Source organism: Centrocercus urophasianus, unplaced genomic scaffold (assembly GCF_019232065.1).
Source record: "Centrocercus urophasianus isolate 14NV4802_14NV808 unplaced genomic scaffold, USGS_Curo_1.0 seq_13, whole genome shotgun sequence".
Lineage (NCBI taxonomy): Eukaryota > Metazoa > Chordata > Aves > Galliformes > Phasianidae > Centrocercus > Centrocercus urophasianus.
In genome coordinates this window covers 8,084,927-8,103,091 of record NW_024884475.1, presented here as the reverse complement: position 1 = coordinate 8,103,091, position 18,165 = coordinate 8,084,927, and the positions used below count along the sequence as shown (strand labels likewise).

Sequence of the window (18,165 nt, the reverse complement as noted above, 5' to 3'; positions counted from 1 at the left end):
TCTTAAGAGGCTGTAATCATGGTCATCTGGAGTGCTTCTCTTTCTAGAAAAAAACAGTTCAAGATGTTGACTTCTTAATAAGATAGAAACTATTACAACATCAGACACTTAGGCCAGGTGAAGTATTTAATGTTTAGAACAACTCTTTAGTGCTTCATTATGTCAGGTATTTAGGTAGTCCTCAGATGCCTGTGTAAATTCTATTATGCAAATTCTACCTCGAAGTAGTTGTTTTGAATTTTATATTCTTGCTTATATTACTCCTTCATCATCCAGGATAAAATACATTCAGATGACTAATTTTGCTAAACAATGTTGCTACTTACGTAAGAAACATGAGCCAAAAGATGCTTTCACCCTCAAAGACACAGCTCACCAGCTTTTCACCTAGAGTTAGGCTGTAAACTCGCTCTTATCCAAAGTCACTTAAGAATGATGTCCACCCAACTGACCTCTGTACACGTTTCATGTAGATACTGCTGTTGGGTAGAGCCCTGCATGGAAACGGCTGACCAGCAGATGTCACCAAACTCAAACTAATCACCATCAACGCTTCAGAAATCACCATTCCTTCCAATTTTCTAAAGCAAGACAGAACAGAGGGCACAAATATTCTCATTACTTATTTACATTCTTTTGAAAAGTGTTAAGTTCTGAGGGAGTAGCTGACAAAAAGCAGCAGCATGTAGCACTGTGTCTCATAGAAAACCTCAATATCAGATTCCCTTTTAGTGTTCCTATTGCTCCATTATTGCACTCTATTGATTGATGGTCCCTTTTTAAATCCTGTATTTCCAGAACCATTTGTTTTTTGTTTTTTTCTTCCCTAGAAGAATTATTCCTCCACAAATACAAACCTTTCACAGAAACTTGGTCAGAAAGTGAAGAATTTTGTCCAAAATTAGTAGCAATCATTTTGACTTACATGTTACCAAACTCACAAACTGCATATTTTGGCATGCCAAATACTGCTTTTACACTTCTCCCCCAAACCACTTTAAGATAAGGAGCTTGCAGTGGGGCGTATAAGATGTGTGAGAGACATAGGAGACAGACTGCGAGCTCTAAACTGTGCCTTTCTTCCCTACAAACACCAGAAATGTATCTAATTCTCCACCAAACAGACTAGAGCAGTACATAGGAGCAAGATGATTCAGAAGAGAGAGTGACTACAGATTTCTTTAGAATCCATCTGAAAGAACTGCTTAGTGCGTCGCTGTCTGCCCCTCCCACTTGCCTGCAGGAGGCATCAGAGAAACCTGCTGGGTGATGCCAACATTGCTGAACAGAAGGGCTGTTAGGTGCTGGGAAATGCAAAGGGCCTCTCCTCCCTGCAAGTTGCTGAAGTCCTTTGGAGACTTGGCTCTCTTGCAGAGCACATTCCTCTTCCTCTGAGGCACCTTTTATTATGGCTGCACTTGTGTTTTGTGCTCGTAGATAAAATGAATGCTTCAGTCCTCAATTCTCACTCAAGAACCTTAGAAGTAAATAGAAAATGGGTAATTTTCACCTCCAGCCATGTTATCTGATGGCCAGAATGCCAAATGTCTGACATGGTTGCTTACAAAAAAATTTGATTCAAGAGGGCTAAAACCTAATTCTTCCAATTGTGAAGTTAGAAGAGCACTACTTACCACAATTACAAGAGAAAGTATTAAAGCACGTACTCAGCAAGTTCAGTGAGACCGCACAAAATAGGCGAGTTGGCATTGGAAGTTTATCCACTGCAGAAATATATACATTTGTCCAAAAAGAAAACTAACATTTACATATTTGCGTGTCTTATACAGGTAAAGACAGTGTTATGGTTTATATGTACTGGATTACACAGGTATTTTTACAGTTCAAAAGTCTTGAGAGTATATTTGCAAACAAAAATAAAAAAATTAATACCTGAATTTGGCCCCATAGCACATTTGTAAGCATGACTGTCATGATGGAGTGAGTCAGTTATTCCTAGAGAGAGAAGAATTTACTCTGTAAACAGTATGTATAAATACTGTAAAAAAAAATAAAAATAGAGCTTGCCTAAAATACAGATACACACATCTAAAAAGCCAACATCTTTATGAGTGCATTGTTGGCTGAGCTTTCTTTGTGGAGTGGATCACATCAGATCAGTGAACCACAGACATACTTACCTAAAATAAAAGGAATTACAAATCTGATATTCAACAGAGTCTGAAATTTAAGTACTGCACATTCTTTAATTTACACTCACAAAAATGTTTATTACAGTGGGAACAGAAAGCAGATATTGATATTGTGCATATCTGTCTCAAACAAAATGAAGGAATTAAGGTAAGAATTGCTGGCTCTATGTGAGGTCCTATTATTACAGCTTATTAAGAAAAATCCCTTAGGGATTAAATCCTATTTTACTGTTTTCATAAAACAAAATTCTTATTCTGTAACATTTTAATGTTCTTAAAGCTGTGACCATTTAATAACAATAAGATTAAACCTGGCAAGTATAGCCCCTGTAAAGGTAGCAGAAAAGTGGAACTTTTATGTTCTTATGGATTCAACTTATGGATTGGAAACTTATGGATTCAAACTGACAGCAACCAGATAGCTTCTCCTGTTTCAAGAATTACAGCAAATTATTCTTTTTTTTATTAAGTCTCATTAACGTTATTAAAGATAATAATTTGACAGTACTTTTGCATTAACCAAGTTATTATAGCAGGTCAGTAAAATAGCTTTCTCTTTACAAAAATTCAGGAGTAGGGCAATTTCAGAACCACCAAGCCCTTGTGTTTAGGATATTTATCCCCATGATATTAGGGAACAAACATAAGCACCCTGCAAACACCTATAATTGATAGTGCTGATGGTACATTAAAAACTAATTTTATCTCGTTTGCATTGCATTTGCTTTGATCTAATAGAGATTTTAATAATGAAAAAATTAGTAGAGTTCTACAAAAAGTAGACTAGAACAGGGTGCTTTGCACCCAAACAGAAGAGAATGCACTTGGCTGACAACCTGATCCTCACAAATTGACCACAACATCTTATAGACTAATTGTAACATCACAATAATTGTAGCTTTTTCTTGTGTTTTAAAAAACCTTCTGGTTTGGAAATAAGGAATGGGACTCCCATTAAAACCAAATCAGCATTACCCTAACCTACTTGAAGTGTTCTTAAGTAATACATATGATGCCATAACTGCCTATCTGTTGGACAGTACCCCAGTATTGATTACTGTGGACATTTTAATCACAAATCACATTTATGTGTCAATTGGCTTAGAAAATGTTGCATTTCCCAATCATCTTTACATGTAGTAAACCAAATTATTTGCACAAAAGACTTCATTATTTGCACATCAGCTACACAAGTAATACAAGTTCAGCACCAGCCCTGACTTAAGGAGTAAAAACCTTCAAGTCAGAATATTAGTATTCCCTGCCACAAATGAATTCTCATGTATTTTCAGAAGTTTCCCTCTTGTGCTTTGGTTGTATTCACAACACTTCTTTGTTCATGTGGACATTGTTCTCCACATTCCAAGGAGATCAGTAATAGCAGCAGTTTCAAAAAAAGGTGCAGGTGTCGCAGATGGCCTTCACAGAACAGTCTGTTCAGATCTTTCTGAGAGAAAGGCACAAAATCCACTGATCTGCATTACAAAACTTTACCAAGAGTTCATTAAGTGGAGATATGGCTCACATGAAAACAAATGGTTGAAATAAACTCAGGTTTTGTGTGCAAGCAACGGGAAATCCAGCAGTGGCAGAAGTCCACGTTTAATTCCAAGACAGCAGAGAACCCATTTTTCCTCAGTGTCAGTGAATTATGCCGGCCCTGTCAGCTTGGTTTAGAGTAACCATAAGGACACCGAAGAATCAGGCTGCCGTGACTAGGTAGGACATGAGTGCTATAGTATTCAACCAAACTCCCCATGTTCAGAAACATGATGTCTGCATCCAGGTAGAATTTACAGTCCTGTGGTAGAACAGAAATATACACGGTCACTGACTGCAATATTTCCTACTCAGTGTTTAAAAAGAAAAAAAACAAAACACCCAGCAAACACTGACAACAATAAGTAAAATACATTATCAGAACTGAGATCTTTGCATCAAGCTGCTGCACTGCAAGCTTCTCACTTAGACGTCTAAGTCCAAGTTAAACTCAAGAACTTCATAGCCCTTCCCCTGCAACGTAACTGGGGCTGATATTTAGATTTGGACATTTGCAGCTACTTTATCTTTTGTACAGTACAGCAATCAAAAAGCCCAGATCTAGTTACTTGAATTCTCATCCTGGCACAAATACCTGTAAAGCAGCTGACTTTGACTTTTAGGGCTGGGGTAAGTTTGACTCGTTAATTGTGATGCATACACATGTATTTGCACATAATATGCACATTATATCATGCATATGTAAACATACACAAAAGCTTCACACACAAGAGAGCCACTCACCTTCTCAAATATTCTGTAGTTTCTCACTTTTTCAGCAGATTGATCCCATACAACTAATACCTTAACAATGAAAAGAGCAACAAAATCAGTTTAAACTGATAAGCTCAAAGTCAATACAGAATTAAGGAATTATTTACAATCAACTGACCAGCCTATTAAAAAAAAATCACTGAAGTTATAATAGCAGTGATTTCAGTACTTAACAACAAGCAGGAAAATCTAAGTACTTTTAACATGTAAAAACACAGCATCTCTAAGTCCAAAAGGTTTTTGTAGGGGTAGATTCTGCAATTGCAAGTTACCTTTCCAGCCTTAGTAGATGAGTTCCTAATACAGTATAATCCATTTTGTGGCTGTCCCTTTGGGCTACTAGCTTTAAATATCCTAAAATAAAAACAATGCAATAATTACATGTTACTTATCTGATCCAGAAAACATTAACATGTAGATTCTCGTAATAATGGAATTATAGGAGCTGGAAGTGACCTCTGGAGTCCAGCCACCCCTCCACCCCTTTACTAAAGTAGGTTCCCTAAAGTAGGTTGCACAGGAACGTTTCCAGGTGGGTTTTGAGTATCTCCAGAGAAGATGACTCCATAAACTCTGTGGGCAGCCTGTCCCAGTGCACTGTCACCTTCACAGTAAGTAACTTCTTTCTCATGTCCAAATGACACTTTCTGTGTATCAGTTTATGCCCACTGTCCCTTGTTCTGTCTCTGGGCACCACTGAAAAAAGCCTGGCTCTGTCCACTTCTGCCCCTTAGATATTTATAGTCCTTGCTAATTGTAGAATCATAGAATCACTGTGGTTGGAAAAGTCCTCTAAGACCATCCAAGTCCAACCATCAACCACTCACCACCATGTTCTCAAAGCCACATGCCACATTCACCCTCTTCTTGAAAACCTCCAGGGATGGCGATTCCACTGCCTCCCTGGGCAGCCTGTTCCAGTGCACTACCACTCTTTCTGAGAATAAATTTTTCCTAATATCCACACTGAATCTCCCCAGACACAGGTATCTCAGCTTTTCCTTATAAGGGACAAGGCTCCAAGCCCCCTGCAATCTCTGAAGCCTTCCATCGGACTCTCTAGAAGTTCCCTGTCTTTATTGAACTGGGGAGCCCAGAACTGGACACAGCACTCCAGATATGGTCTCACCAGGGTGGAGTAGGAGGAGATGAGCACCTCTCGACCTGCTGGCCACACTTTTTAACGCACCCCAGGATAACATTACCCATTTTGGCCAAAAGGGCACACTGCGAGCAATTCTTATTAAAATATATGTTTCAGTTGTAATAATTTATATTACATCATATTGGACAGAATTTTACTGTTCTAGCATGCCAATCAGCAATGTGTCATAGAAGATCTGGCTTTCTGTCCCCTTAATATCCTGGCAGAACAATTGTTTCCAGAGGGGGTAAAATCATTTCGTAAGCACTCTGTTTTCTCAACTGATACATGAGCACTTAACCATCTCTGCTGGAAAGCGATTTCCACATTAAAGTGATTTAAATATATTCCCATGTTTTTAAACACAAATTATGTATCTCAAAATGATTTTTAAACTACTATTCAATACAGATATCTGTAGGATTTTAAGCAACTTTTTAAAAGCCACATCTACCTTTCAACTTCTAAGGATTCAGAGGTATTAACAAATATTGAAGTAGGCAGCTCAACCTGTAGGAAAATACAAAGAAATTAAGTGACCATGAAGGACAATGAAAACTCAAAATACTAACATGTTATCCAAACAAGCTACAGCTGTTGATATCTGAACTTGTTAATAGTGCTTTAATCTTAAGTTTATGTTTCTTCCTCCTGTATACCAATGGCTACAATCCAGAATTTATAAAGGCATTCCTTAGATGTACAAATCACACAGCACTGCATTTTCAAGTTCTTTCTCCTTTTTTCCCCATGAAACATGTCCCAAAGCTCTCCCACAGAGAAAGCAAGAAAAATGGTCTTTTAAGAATGTATCATCTGTTTGTTCTTACTTTTTCATAGTCATCATCAGAATCATCATTCGCTTGACTTGGCTTGGAGGGCAGTGCTGGTTTTTCAAATGAGAAGCTTCTAAAACTCTGCCCATCTGGTGGTGATCTCCTGGCAGAAACAGAACAAAAACTGAAGGACATCTTCACTGAAAACAAATATACCAACCACTGAAAAGATAATAAAACAAGAACTTAAGAGAAAGTTTCAGTTTCAGACTTAGCAGCTCTAGAATCACAGAATAATGTAGGTTGAAAGGGACATCCGTAGATTATTTGGTCCAAGCTCCTGCACAAAGCAGGTCCAAATAGCTCAGGCAGCTGTGTTGAGTATCCCCAAGGATGGAGATTCCACAGCCTTTCTGAGTTGACCATCCACAAGATGAAATTATAACTTATAACTAACCGTTATTTCCGAAGTCATGACTTCTGTCTGTTGCCTCTTGCCATGTCACTGCAAATCTTTTGTTTTGTATTCTCCCTGCCTTGCTGTAGCTGTAAACAGCAGTGACATCTCCTATTAGCTTTCCTAAAGGTTGAGCTAACCGAATTCTGTCAGCCTCTACTCATGTATCACGTGCCCAAACATCTTGGTGGATGGACTCAGTCCCATAAATCCATCTCTCTTTCTTGTACTGCATTTGAGGTATTTTTCTTCTATATTTCTATATCTTCTATTCTTTCTATAAAACTGAATGATCTGACAAAAGTAATTCCAACTGCCTAAGCATCACAGCTAGTTGCACATCCTTACTAAAGCTGATTTTAACATAAGAAACTTCCTGTCTCCACAGAGGCCTAAAATCATTTTTTGTGGTTCACTGACTTTCTGACACAAAGGTTTCTTATTCATTATGATTAAAAGTCTTTATGGCACCCACAAAAACAAACTACAAAAAAAAGCGATTTGTTTTTTTTTTCCCCCCAAGTGATCTATTTATTTCTGAATTATTTCAAGAGTAAAATTCATTACAAAATCTCCAAATAACAAATACTCAGGCAAAAAAGCATGTATTGAGGATGAGAGGAACGGTGCGGAGAAGACTAGCAGACATTGATGTGAATCTGACAAATGATGTCTGTGAACTGATTAACAAAAACTCCATGGAAAATGTGATACTGGGATGTATTTTCACACTTACTGTAATTGGGGACATGAAGGCTTCTCTGGTCTAGGTTTAAGTACAGGATGCTGGTGACCTGGCACGGGTGGCTTCGGGAGCACTGGTGGCACAAACAGTCCCGGTTTGCCATGTTCTCTTGGCACTTTGGTTTCTATTGGTTTTTCTGTTATCTGGGACAACTTGGGTTTGTTGCTTGGCAGTGGAGGAGGAGTTCGCGGTGAAAGGTTTAAGGTTTTTAGTTTCTCGCATCCTTCTGGAGTATTGAGAACGTGAGACAGAGGCAGAGGTTCTGGAGGCAGTGAGGAAGGTTCTTTGACACTAAAAGGCTTTTTGAAAAGAGGTAAAGGGGGCACAGGAGGCAGCTGCTCACTTGGTCTCCGGCTGGAGGACTGAATCTTTAGGTTAGGTTCAGCTCGGCACGGTAACTGGGGCTCTCTCACACTGAAGAAGTCCTCTGTCTTGATCTCAGGTAAGCTCCTTTTTGGAGGTGGTGGTGGTGCTGCTGACCCAGCAGTTTTTCCACTAAAGGAATGTGACCTTGACTCCGAGTAGGCAACTTTTCTGACATGAGGGACCGGTGGAGGTGGGTAGGCTGGGGGCAGGACCATGATATCTGCACAGAGAAAATACCCAGCAAATATAGCACACTGCAGAGAAACAAAACATGTCAAGAAACTGGACTTTTATTTTATGTGGTTTAAGATATATTCATTATAATCTGGTCTGACAGTTCCTAAGATGCTGGATAAACATTTGACTTTCAGCACAACTGCACATTACATGTACTGACCTCCTGCAATTTTTATTCAGGCATGGGTTATGTCAACTTAGCAAAGAATTTTTCCTTTGTTGGAAATAAAGGGAAAAAGGCTATTTAAAAAGCATTACCCCCTCCTCCACACTGGAGGACCACCTAAAGGTTCTTCAGGGCAGCAGACTTGCCAGAAACTGTTTGTTACTGCTGTTACTAGGCTCTTCTCACCCTTAATACCTCTTAAGATTTGATACCTGTGTCTTTTGTCAGTCATTTTGCCACCTGCAGTGCTTTAGGTATGACTAAGCAAAAACAGTGATCTGGCATCCTACACAAATACGATCTTCATTGCCAGCATTTTCTGAAGGGAATAAAAGCAATCACATACCATCTTTCACTATGTCAGAAGTATCTGGCTGCAAGTAGGACTCATCGTCTTCCTCCTGGTCATAATCTGCAAGTAAAAATCCGTGTCAGACTCAGACAACCACCTCTCTGCTATTTATAGCATGTGTTTTCTTTAATTTTGACATCAATCAAGAAAGCCACTGCTTACAACAGCGAATGAAAAACATAACACTTGTTTTTCTCTGCCTTTGAAATGAAAATGTACCTTCTGGTGTGACACTTTCTCAGAAAAATTCAGATCAGTTAAGAGGCACAGCTACAAACTGATATACTTGCTAAACACGTTGGAAAAATAAAAACTCAGCAACTCAAAAGCAACCCTACCATAGCAACTTTCATGACTTTGCAGTATGAGTGCCTAAGAAAGCCTCATCATCTGCAAAACAATGAATTCTTTTGCCTTGCTCTGGTAACAAAATACACCACAACAAATGACTTAAATGTTGTCTCTAAGTCAAAATAATCAAGACATGAAAAGCATGCTGCCTCCAGGCAGTAATTTCTCATCGACTGTGATATGAGCCTTAAGAACAATACACAGTATTTCCTTAGAGAAAAAGCTTCAGTGGGGGCTGGGGAAAAGGCTAAGGTTAAGCTGATAAAAATCAGTTAACTGTTATAATAATTATCCTTATTTAGGCTTCCAGGCCTCTCCAAACATAATTCATATTGTATACAACCCTTCCCTCCCATAAACACTGATATTCTAAACCACAACCCTATACAAAATGCTGATGAGTGTTTTCCTCTGCTTTGCAACAGTGCAACCAGATTTCCTACACAGTCAAACTCCTGTTTTGTTTTGTTTTGTTCTAGTCAGGAAAAATGGTCAGGAATTTCCTTTCAGGAAATCAGAGTACTTGCTCCAATCAACCCTACCCTGAGAAATCTGAAAGGGCAGAAAACGCCTATTGAAGGAACTCTGGAGGATCACAAAGCAAGCCTCCTCATTTGGACTGTACTGTGTTTCTTGACTAAGAAGTTAGTTGCTAAATATGCTGTGAATCTCAATCTGACAGGCTTTCTGTAAAATCCCCATTTCTATCTAAAAAATAAACACACACGACCAGAATTGTTACAGCAAGTTATCAAACTGAATTAAAAAAAAGAATGCTAAGAATGACACACTTCAAGCCTTACATTGAAGGATGTTAACCAAGTGCCCCACCCAGGCCATTCAAATGCCTAACGCGAGATCTTCCTGAACTGGGAGAAGTTCTGGTTTGCACTAAGCAGGCTACAGCACAGATGCAACAACATCCCAGAGTGAATTACTGCTAACTCTTGGGACAGATGAATTGTTTTTACAGTCTAGCTAAGAGGCAGCCATCTCCACAGTGTTTCACCACATTGTCAGAACACACTTTCAGCATGTACCTCCCCCAACACCCTTCTTCCCCCAGGGCATGGATCCATGCATCCCTTTGCCCACCTCACAGAAACCAGACTGAACCATAACAGTGCATTGCCAGACTATGACCTATGGACACGCTCAAATATTTTATCTTCCTGCTAGATCTACAGCTTCCCAACATGTGGTCTTAACAAAAGTGTAAGTTAAAAATTTAAGATTGTATTATTAGGGATGATATTAAGATTGTATTAGGTGTCAGACACCTCCTGGCCAAGGCTGAATTCCTTTAGTTACTACTTATTTTTTAGCAATGATTTTACAACACAGACTGTTTCTGATTTCAAATTACAACAATTCTATGCACCTCATAAAAATAATTTTTAGTTATCAGTTTGCAAACTAAATCAGACAGTCTGCTTCAGTTACTGGAATAGTTCCTGCAGAACCCAGAAGGAAAGCAAGATTTTAAAAAAATCATTTATCAATGTCTAAAAATTGTCACCTTCATTATCTGCTGAATGATGAGAATACTTGATATCAATGGGACGTTCAACTGAGCCATAGAAACTGTCTGCATCAGAACCAGAGTCACTGCAAAAGAAAAGGCAGAGTCTCTTTTTCATCGCTATGTTAGAGGTCTTGGAAAAATAAAGACATCTGCTAGCAAGACTGCAGCACTGGAAAGTAGTACTGGAAAAGCAGAAGCAATCTATTCCCTTATCCATAGCTAAATCAGTTGCTGCCATTTATATTTTTCTTTGTTTTATACAAAAACAACATTTTAATTTCTCTTAGTAGAATGATTTATTTGTCCTGCTACTCTTTAATCTGTCTATTAGGTAGGCCCTTCATTCCTGGAGCCTACTGCAGCTGTTAATACTCAGCAGTAAATTACTTGTAGGTGCAAACAGCCAAGAAACAACACTATTGAGAGCTGAAGAGAAGAGAGGGAAAAGGCAAACAAAGATTAAAGTTTCATACCTGAATTCTGTTACTGTTTCTTTCTTATCATGGTAGTGATCGATTTCCCTCCTCAGGGATAGCATCCAATTCTAAATAAATAAATCCACAACATTCAAAACATTAATCTTTAAATCATTACACAAAGATGCACAGTATCTTTCTCCTGCAAGACAAGAGTGACAGTGTAAATGAAATATCATTTATCCACACCTTCATATAAGTATTGAAAGGATTTACTAGTCAAAATGCTTTGACTATTGAAAATCCTACAAGAACGCATTAAAATATTCAACTTCTGATTTGTGAATTTCCAGTTGTTACTCCTACAGCCATGTACCTGCTCATAGTCTGCATACTGGTAGGAGATTCCACGAAACAAGTTTTAAAACTCAATCAGAAGTTTACCATACAAATATTAATTCCACGGCTAAAAACCAGGAATACAAAGACAACTGTAACATCAATTATGCCACCTGCAGCCATTCCCTACAATTTGCACAACTAGTTAAAACTTCAGGCGTTATTTTCAGAGGAGTCCAAAGAACCAGATGTACAGACTTCAGTTACAGCTGCGTGCCCAGTTCACGTAGATTTTAGGGAAGCCCAAAATCCACTTTCTTCATTTGCAATACGATTTCCCTTGAAGTAAAACATACCTTTCTTTCATCTTCAGAAGAAGCAGAAAAAAACCACGTCCTGTGCTTCTTGCTAATGTGAACTAACTTGAAAGGAAACACATTGCTTGATGTCGTCTCTTCAGCCGCCCGCATAACCCTGGGAAACAGAAGAACCAATATACAGAAATCCCTTAAGCTGTAAAGGTAATTCTGCCGTGCAAATCACAGCTCAGAAAGCAGCTTTACCAGCCTGCTCTACCTTGCTGAAAATAAGATCAGCAACAACACCTCACCAAAACACTAATATGGGCAATTGTAGTTCTTCACTGAAGCAATAGCACGGATAATGCAAGAGTGCTGACAGGACAAAAGGCACCACTTCATCCACCAGACGCAGATGATGTTCTGACCTCTTCAATAAACAGTTTAATAAACTTTTTAATAAGCTTTTTTTTGAAAAAGTTTAATTCAACCTGTTTCACAAACCAAATTAGAAAAGTTTCCTGCCTTTTATTTTTTCCACGTGGGATTCTAAAATGAGAAAATACTGTTCTGTCCTCACAGAGGCACAAAAGAACCCTGTTCAGAAATGCACACTATAAGGTCTTGAAAGAATAAGGAGACTAAAACCGTAAGACTGTGTGCAATCCAGAAGTAACATCAGTAGGATTTACTCAGCACAAGCTGTACAGAAATATGAATGACAGTTTTAGGGGCTCTCTTTCTTCTTGTTCCTATACTTCAGGCTTTGCTAATTTCCTCACAGAACACAGTATTTCTGTGTATTTATGTATTTATGGAAGGTAGCTTATAAACCCACAGGTAAGGTTTTTTGCCTTTTGGTTAGTACCAAATCAAAATGAACATGACTTTGGGAAAAACAAAAATAAAAATAATAATTAAAAGATATTAATCAACACCTCACAGTTGGCACTAAGAAAAACGCAAGGCGCAACGTTTTTTCAGAAATAGATGGTATCTTTTTAGAACTCCAACTCTATTTTTAAATTGTAAGTTATAGTGTTGTTTTTTTGTTGTTTTGTTTTGTTTTTTTTTTTAATCTGGCCTGAAACTAAGCCACAAAAGGAACTGTAAGTTACTTCATTCACTAATTTAAGACCAATGGAGATATTACTATGGAAAATAACCATCATATGTCTGGGAGGGATGGCAATGTTTCCTGCATTCTGAGCCACCAGAACATTCAGCGCTGTCTCACGTGCTGTCCCCACTTGAAATGTAAAGGCTATTGAATTATAATACAAGTCTAGGGAAGCCTTAAAGCAACTTGCTTTCATGCACTCTTACGAAACTGCCCAGCCTAAAAAATGAAGATTTCTTTCACTTCAAGCTTTTTTCCAATAATGCTTATGTCTACACATAACATTAACTATGAGCTGGTCCCAATTCTACAACCAAGATGGCTGCAGATACAGAGATAGGTAAAAAGCAATGAGAGTTTCTAGCAATTACAAAATCCACAGCATTTTTCATAATATCCAGATTCCAGAAGCTGGTATTATGGCCACGTTATAGCAGCATTCCCAGCAAATACGCTGTTGTGGTGGTCAGTTAAAAAGCCTTCCCACTACAATGAGAGAGATTTCCTTATTCTAAAAGTCTGAGAGCATTAAGCAGTGCAGAGACAACAAGCACATTTATGAGCACGATAAAACTGCAGCAGTTAGGGCCAACAATGGTTTGTCTCTCTAGTCTGTATCTTACTTGTCTTTTCTTAGCACATATGCAACAGCAATTTCCTGAGGTTAATACTGAGTGCGATTGGCAGGCCCTGTACATGTGCACTCAGTGAGATTCTGGTTAACTTGAAAGCCACTTATTTTTGTCTTCAACTTAAAAAGCAAATGTTAAAATCTATAACGTATAGTGGAAAGAGTCAGACATTTTGCACATGTATTCTCTCATTTTATTACTCCTGTAATTGATTCTATTTTGACACCCATTAGTGTTACTGAATCAGGAACTTTAAATATTCTGCTTCAATTCCAGATAATTTGTCTGGAGGAGTCCATATCTATGTGTGCAAAGTCCACATTAAATAAGGAACAAGCACCAACCCACTGCAGTGGTAAGCCCTGTGCAATTTTAAAAGCTTTACTAGAGGATTACAAAAGATGAAGGATACACACTTGCACAGCACTGGAAACATATATACAATTTGAAAGGAATTTTCTCTCGCAATGTGAGACCAGTGTCTGACCAAAATAACAAACATAGCTGAATTAACTACTCAAAATGAAAGGCAGTTCCTACCCCAATTAAGTACAAGGGCCTGAGGTGTTAAGTTTTGGCACTCACCTGTTGTAACCATTCAAAGAAAATGCACCCTGTGGAGATGCTGACGTGCTGGTCTTAAAGTAGTAAATGCATCCCTCATGGATAATCACAAATCTCAGTGGCCCTGACAAAGAAAAAAAGCAAGTAAGATATAAATTCAAAGGCAGTGGGATCCTCAACAGCTGTGCCCAAGTTAGGATGCCCAAGCGAATTTCATTAATCCCTATAGAAGGGCACAAAGCAGCGAAGTGGCAGCTGGCTGCTGACCAGTCACATGAAGCTCTTCAAAAGAAACCCCAGAGACTGCAAGCCTGACCTCCACCTGTGCTCTCTCTCTGGGAGAACAAGCTAACTTAAGAGTGCAGCCTGAAACAAGAGCAGAATGTAAACATGGGCTACAAATAGCTTTTTAGTTCAACGTATTGTGATTTGGGGTGAACATATCTCCTTTCTTCTTAAAGGTGGCAGTACGTACGTGCATAAAGCCTGCAATAAAGTGCTTCTTTTTTTCTCTTAAAGCTAAGTGCCAACTCTCCCATCACCTTCATCAAAGACAGTAATCTTTGCCCTTAGTTGTATAGACACAGTTTAGTTGTAAACAGGCATAGGAAATGACTAGAATACAAATTAAACTCAAAGTCTTACATTTCATCCTATTAAATGGATTCTGATTCCAGAAGTAATTACTATTACTAAGCATAGTCTAATCTCAGCAGTGAGAAAAGTTCCATTTCACAACAGCAGCAGGAGATGGGGATATTTTTTCAGTACTAAAAAACTAACTGTAGAAAAAGCTGAGCACTAATTTATTTTATAAAAGAATATTTGAAATTGTTTCTGCCATTTGTTTCTGCCTTAAAGTCTTACTTCTTAAGGCCTTGACAAAAGATTTAACTAAATACAAGAAAATCAATCATAACACTTGTCATCTAAAGCTTACAGTTTCAAAACAATTAAAGCAAATTCTTTCAACATGAGTCTTTAATACATATATTCCTGTAAAATTGTATTACAGTGCAGAAAAGTAAGAGGAAGACTGGCTTGATTAAAGAGCCCATTAATAGGAAGCGTGTTTATGGCTCTAAAGGCAAAAATTAAAACCACTGAACTTACACTTCAAGATCTGCAACTGAGTGCCTCCCTTTTTATGAAGATAGCCGGATTTGGTCACTCCTCCAGGCATCGTCAAAAGGTTTTGTGCTCCAATTGCCTTCATTGGGACCGGCCAGACCTGTTCCTCTGAGGCCATCTTCCTGCAATTCAGAATAATTAATTAAGAGCAGTTTCAAAATTAGATTTTACTTCAGGAAATGAGGACTGAGAAACAAAGCTTGTTTCTTTAACCAAGTTTTCCAAACAACTAACATGGTTCAGCAGTCAAGTATGCAGGACAGACGCATGCTCATAGGTTCCAGGAAGTTTGTGAGGTATAAAAAACACAGGACAGAAAGTCCCAACTTATTTTTATTCAGTTCTCAAAACTGACTGACAGTGGTCAGAGCAATAGAAGAGTGCTTAAAAAATGTTATTTTACTATTTATATCTTAAAACTGCATCAGATGATAATACGCAGACTAGAAAGAAAATCAAAGAAAGTCAGTTTCTTTTCTAAAGCTCCATACCACACATGGGCACCGAAGGGAGATTTCTGTACAGTGAGGGAATCAATGGTCACATTTTAGTAACCATACACAGTTATTAATATTAATATATTAATATGCTTCTCATATCTGTATGTTTTATTCTAACTAATAGCATCAGTGTATAATCTCATACGTGACAATGCAAACCAAATCCATCTCAGATTGCTGCAGGACGCCTTCCACTCATACATCAGTTATTAATGCCATGCTTCACCAAGAGCCTTTGCAGTTCCCACTGTTTCTACCACCACCTTATACAGGTTACCAGGAGAACTATCCTTTTAAGTAGCAGTTTTTTCCTGCCTGATGTATCACTGTGAGACTCTTCTTTCTTTAACTGGCAACAGAATTGGGCTAAAAATCCAATTGTGTAAAACATTCAAAGAATACAAAACAATTAAAAAAAAAAAAAGCATCCACAGATGAACCAAACAGTAAGTGTGACCCAGACACAAAATGACCAGGCGTAAGGCTCAAGGCCTCTGCTGGTAAGAGGTAAACTAGGAAAGCTCCTTTGTGGATAAAACCCGTTAATTCATTTCTGAAAAAAAAAAAAAAAACACCAAACAATAACTGTTTAGAATGGGGGGAAAAAAAAGTGTAGTACAATATTGAAATCTAATGGATCCTGTGTTTGCTTCCCTTGAAAGGGACAGGAAGAGAAGTCAATAGCACAGCTCAATAGACTCTCAGAGTCAGCAGTAAAGTGCATCTCATGCCCGCTGCATTTGTTAGGAGCAAAGGGAGACTGAGGATACGTTTCAGCAGATCTGCCTAGCACTGAGTTCCACCTGCTCAGCCTTTGCTGACAACGTATCACTAGCAGTTTCTAGCAGAGGAAATCCTTTAGGCAGCCTCAGAAATTGCACAAGCGTTTAGTTCCACCATGTAACAGAACAGGCTCAAGGGGAGTAGATAGAATGTAAGGCTGTAGAAAGGCCATGGTTGCCTAGCTCTCTTCCAGTACCTTCCTACTCACCAAAAGCTGTTACATTTACTGCTATATCCTTTTCTGCTCTAATCCATTCCTGTTCTTATCACGTAATTGAGATTTTTCCAAGCTGAGTTGGGCCTTCCTCCTCCTCTCTGCAATGAAGTTTCTAGCAATAGTTTTGCATTAATAGGTCCAAGAAGTGGACTATAATATTTAAGAATTACTAAAATAGTAAAAAGTATTAAGTCTAAAATAAAAAAAACAAAAAGGAATCCTTCAAATAATTTCTCCACATCTTATAGAAAAGCCAAAGGGCAATAGGCCATTAATCAGCTGGCTGCTAATGCCAAGCTACACTGCAGTACTAAGAGCCATTTCCTTGAAATGAGGAACACTAATTCAGAAATTTGCCCAAGACATGCCTTTAAGAGCTAGTACATCAACGTTCAAACATGTGAAACTAATTCACGATGAAGCGATTTCAGTCTGTTTCTAATTATATTCAGAAAGAGACGAAACAAAAGCAAACTTTTTTTCAGCCAGATATACTCTGATCTCAGATTCCTTCATCTATCTCTAGCATTAGTCTCAATGCCATCCAACTGTTTGAAGATCATCACAGGTTTGTTTTCAAATAGTGAAGAGCAGGACTTCAGCACTTCCCCTCTGGAATCAAGCAATAATCTCAGTGTTAATATTCTTAGATTGAAAACATTTCAGAAAAGGGAGAGTTAAGTACCTCAGGGAGGTTATCCAAAACAACCACAAGCTGAGATTCTAGGAAGGCAATGGCAAACACTGGGGACAAGGGTATCCCTCCCTAGGTAAATAGAGAAAACACAAATATTTGACTAGGTCATGGCAGCTTTCTACATAGATAGCTGCTGGAAAGCCAGAATAGCAGGAAGACAACATAAAAATTATTACATCGAAACAGAGAAACAAGCAGGCTAAGAATCCAGTTCTACAGTGCAGACAGTACAGGATTTAACCAAAAGGAAGGACAATAAATATCAAGTTCTGCTTCCTCCTCTTGACAATCATTCCTTATCTCTGCAGATTTACAATAAAACAGTTCTGAAAATGCAGACCGAACCCTCAAAGTTCCCCATCCACCTGCGTGAATAAAGGTGTGGCAGAACTCCCCACACAAGTACATCTTTCACTAAAACACAGAGCTTTCCCAGCAGCTTCACTACGCATATTTTCTGGATCTCATTGTAACCTTTCCCACTTCCCATTCTCATATGTAGGCTGGGGCTGAAGTTACTGACACACAGGGAGGACTTTGGTATTCCAGATTGAAACATTTGAAACAACCCTCTTAAATCAGTACTTTGAATTTTTTCCCAATCAGATTTTTTTTTATTTTTTTTGAGAGTACAAAACAATTCTAGAAGAAAATGAGATGCTGTTTTCCTCCTGCTGCAGGGAGGGGAGAAAGCTGTCAAAACAAAATATCCACAGGATCTTTACTTTAGGGGTGGGATGAAAGAAGAATTGATGCTCTTGAAGATTTTCCTGGTGTTAGCATCTATAATATAGTTGTCTTTAGCTCCCCAAAATAGATCTTTCCACTCTTGATATTCCTCCTTAAAGTTCTTTTTTTTTTTTTTTTTAATCTATTATGTGA

General features: G+C 38.3%; 1 protein-coding gene across 5 annotated transcripts in view; it reads right to left on the bottom strand.

Moving 5' to 3' along the window:
- Positions 1-1,700: 1,700 nt before the first annotated feature.
- SH3BP2 (SH3 domain binding protein 2) overlaps positions 1,701-18,165 on the bottom strand; it is a 36,594-nt gene continuing 20,129 nt past the window's right edge. For 3 of the 5 annotated variants that reach the window (XM_042811676.1, XM_042811679.1, XM_042811675.1), the window contains 12 exons: positions 15,069-15,208; positions 13,977-14,079; positions 11,697-11,814; positions 11,059-11,129; positions 10,580-10,668; positions 8,704-8,769; positions 7,580-8,174; positions 6,441-6,549; positions 6,065-6,120; positions 4,739-4,820; positions 4,437-4,496; positions 1,701-3,954 (listed from right to left, as the gene is read on the bottom strand). In XM_042811676.1, the coding sequence (XP_042667610.1) occupies positions 3,817-3,954; positions 4,437-4,496; positions 4,739-4,820; positions 6,065-6,120; positions 6,441-6,549; positions 7,580-8,174; positions 8,704-8,769; positions 10,580-10,668; positions 11,059-11,129; positions 11,697-11,814; positions 13,977-14,079; positions 15,069-15,204 (1,623 nt within the window). In that variant the 5' untranslated portion in view covers positions 15,205-15,208 and the 3' untranslated portion in view covers positions 1,701-3,816. Of the gene's footprint in view, positions 3,955-4,436; positions 4,497-4,738; positions 4,821-6,064; positions 6,121-6,440; positions 6,550-7,579; positions 8,175-8,703; positions 8,770-10,579; positions 10,669-11,058; positions 11,130-11,696; positions 11,815-13,976; positions 14,080-15,068; positions 15,209-17,271; positions 17,353-18,165 lie in introns of all 5 variants that reach the window. The other 2 variants (XM_042811677.1, XM_042811674.1) reach the window with 2 other exon arrangements.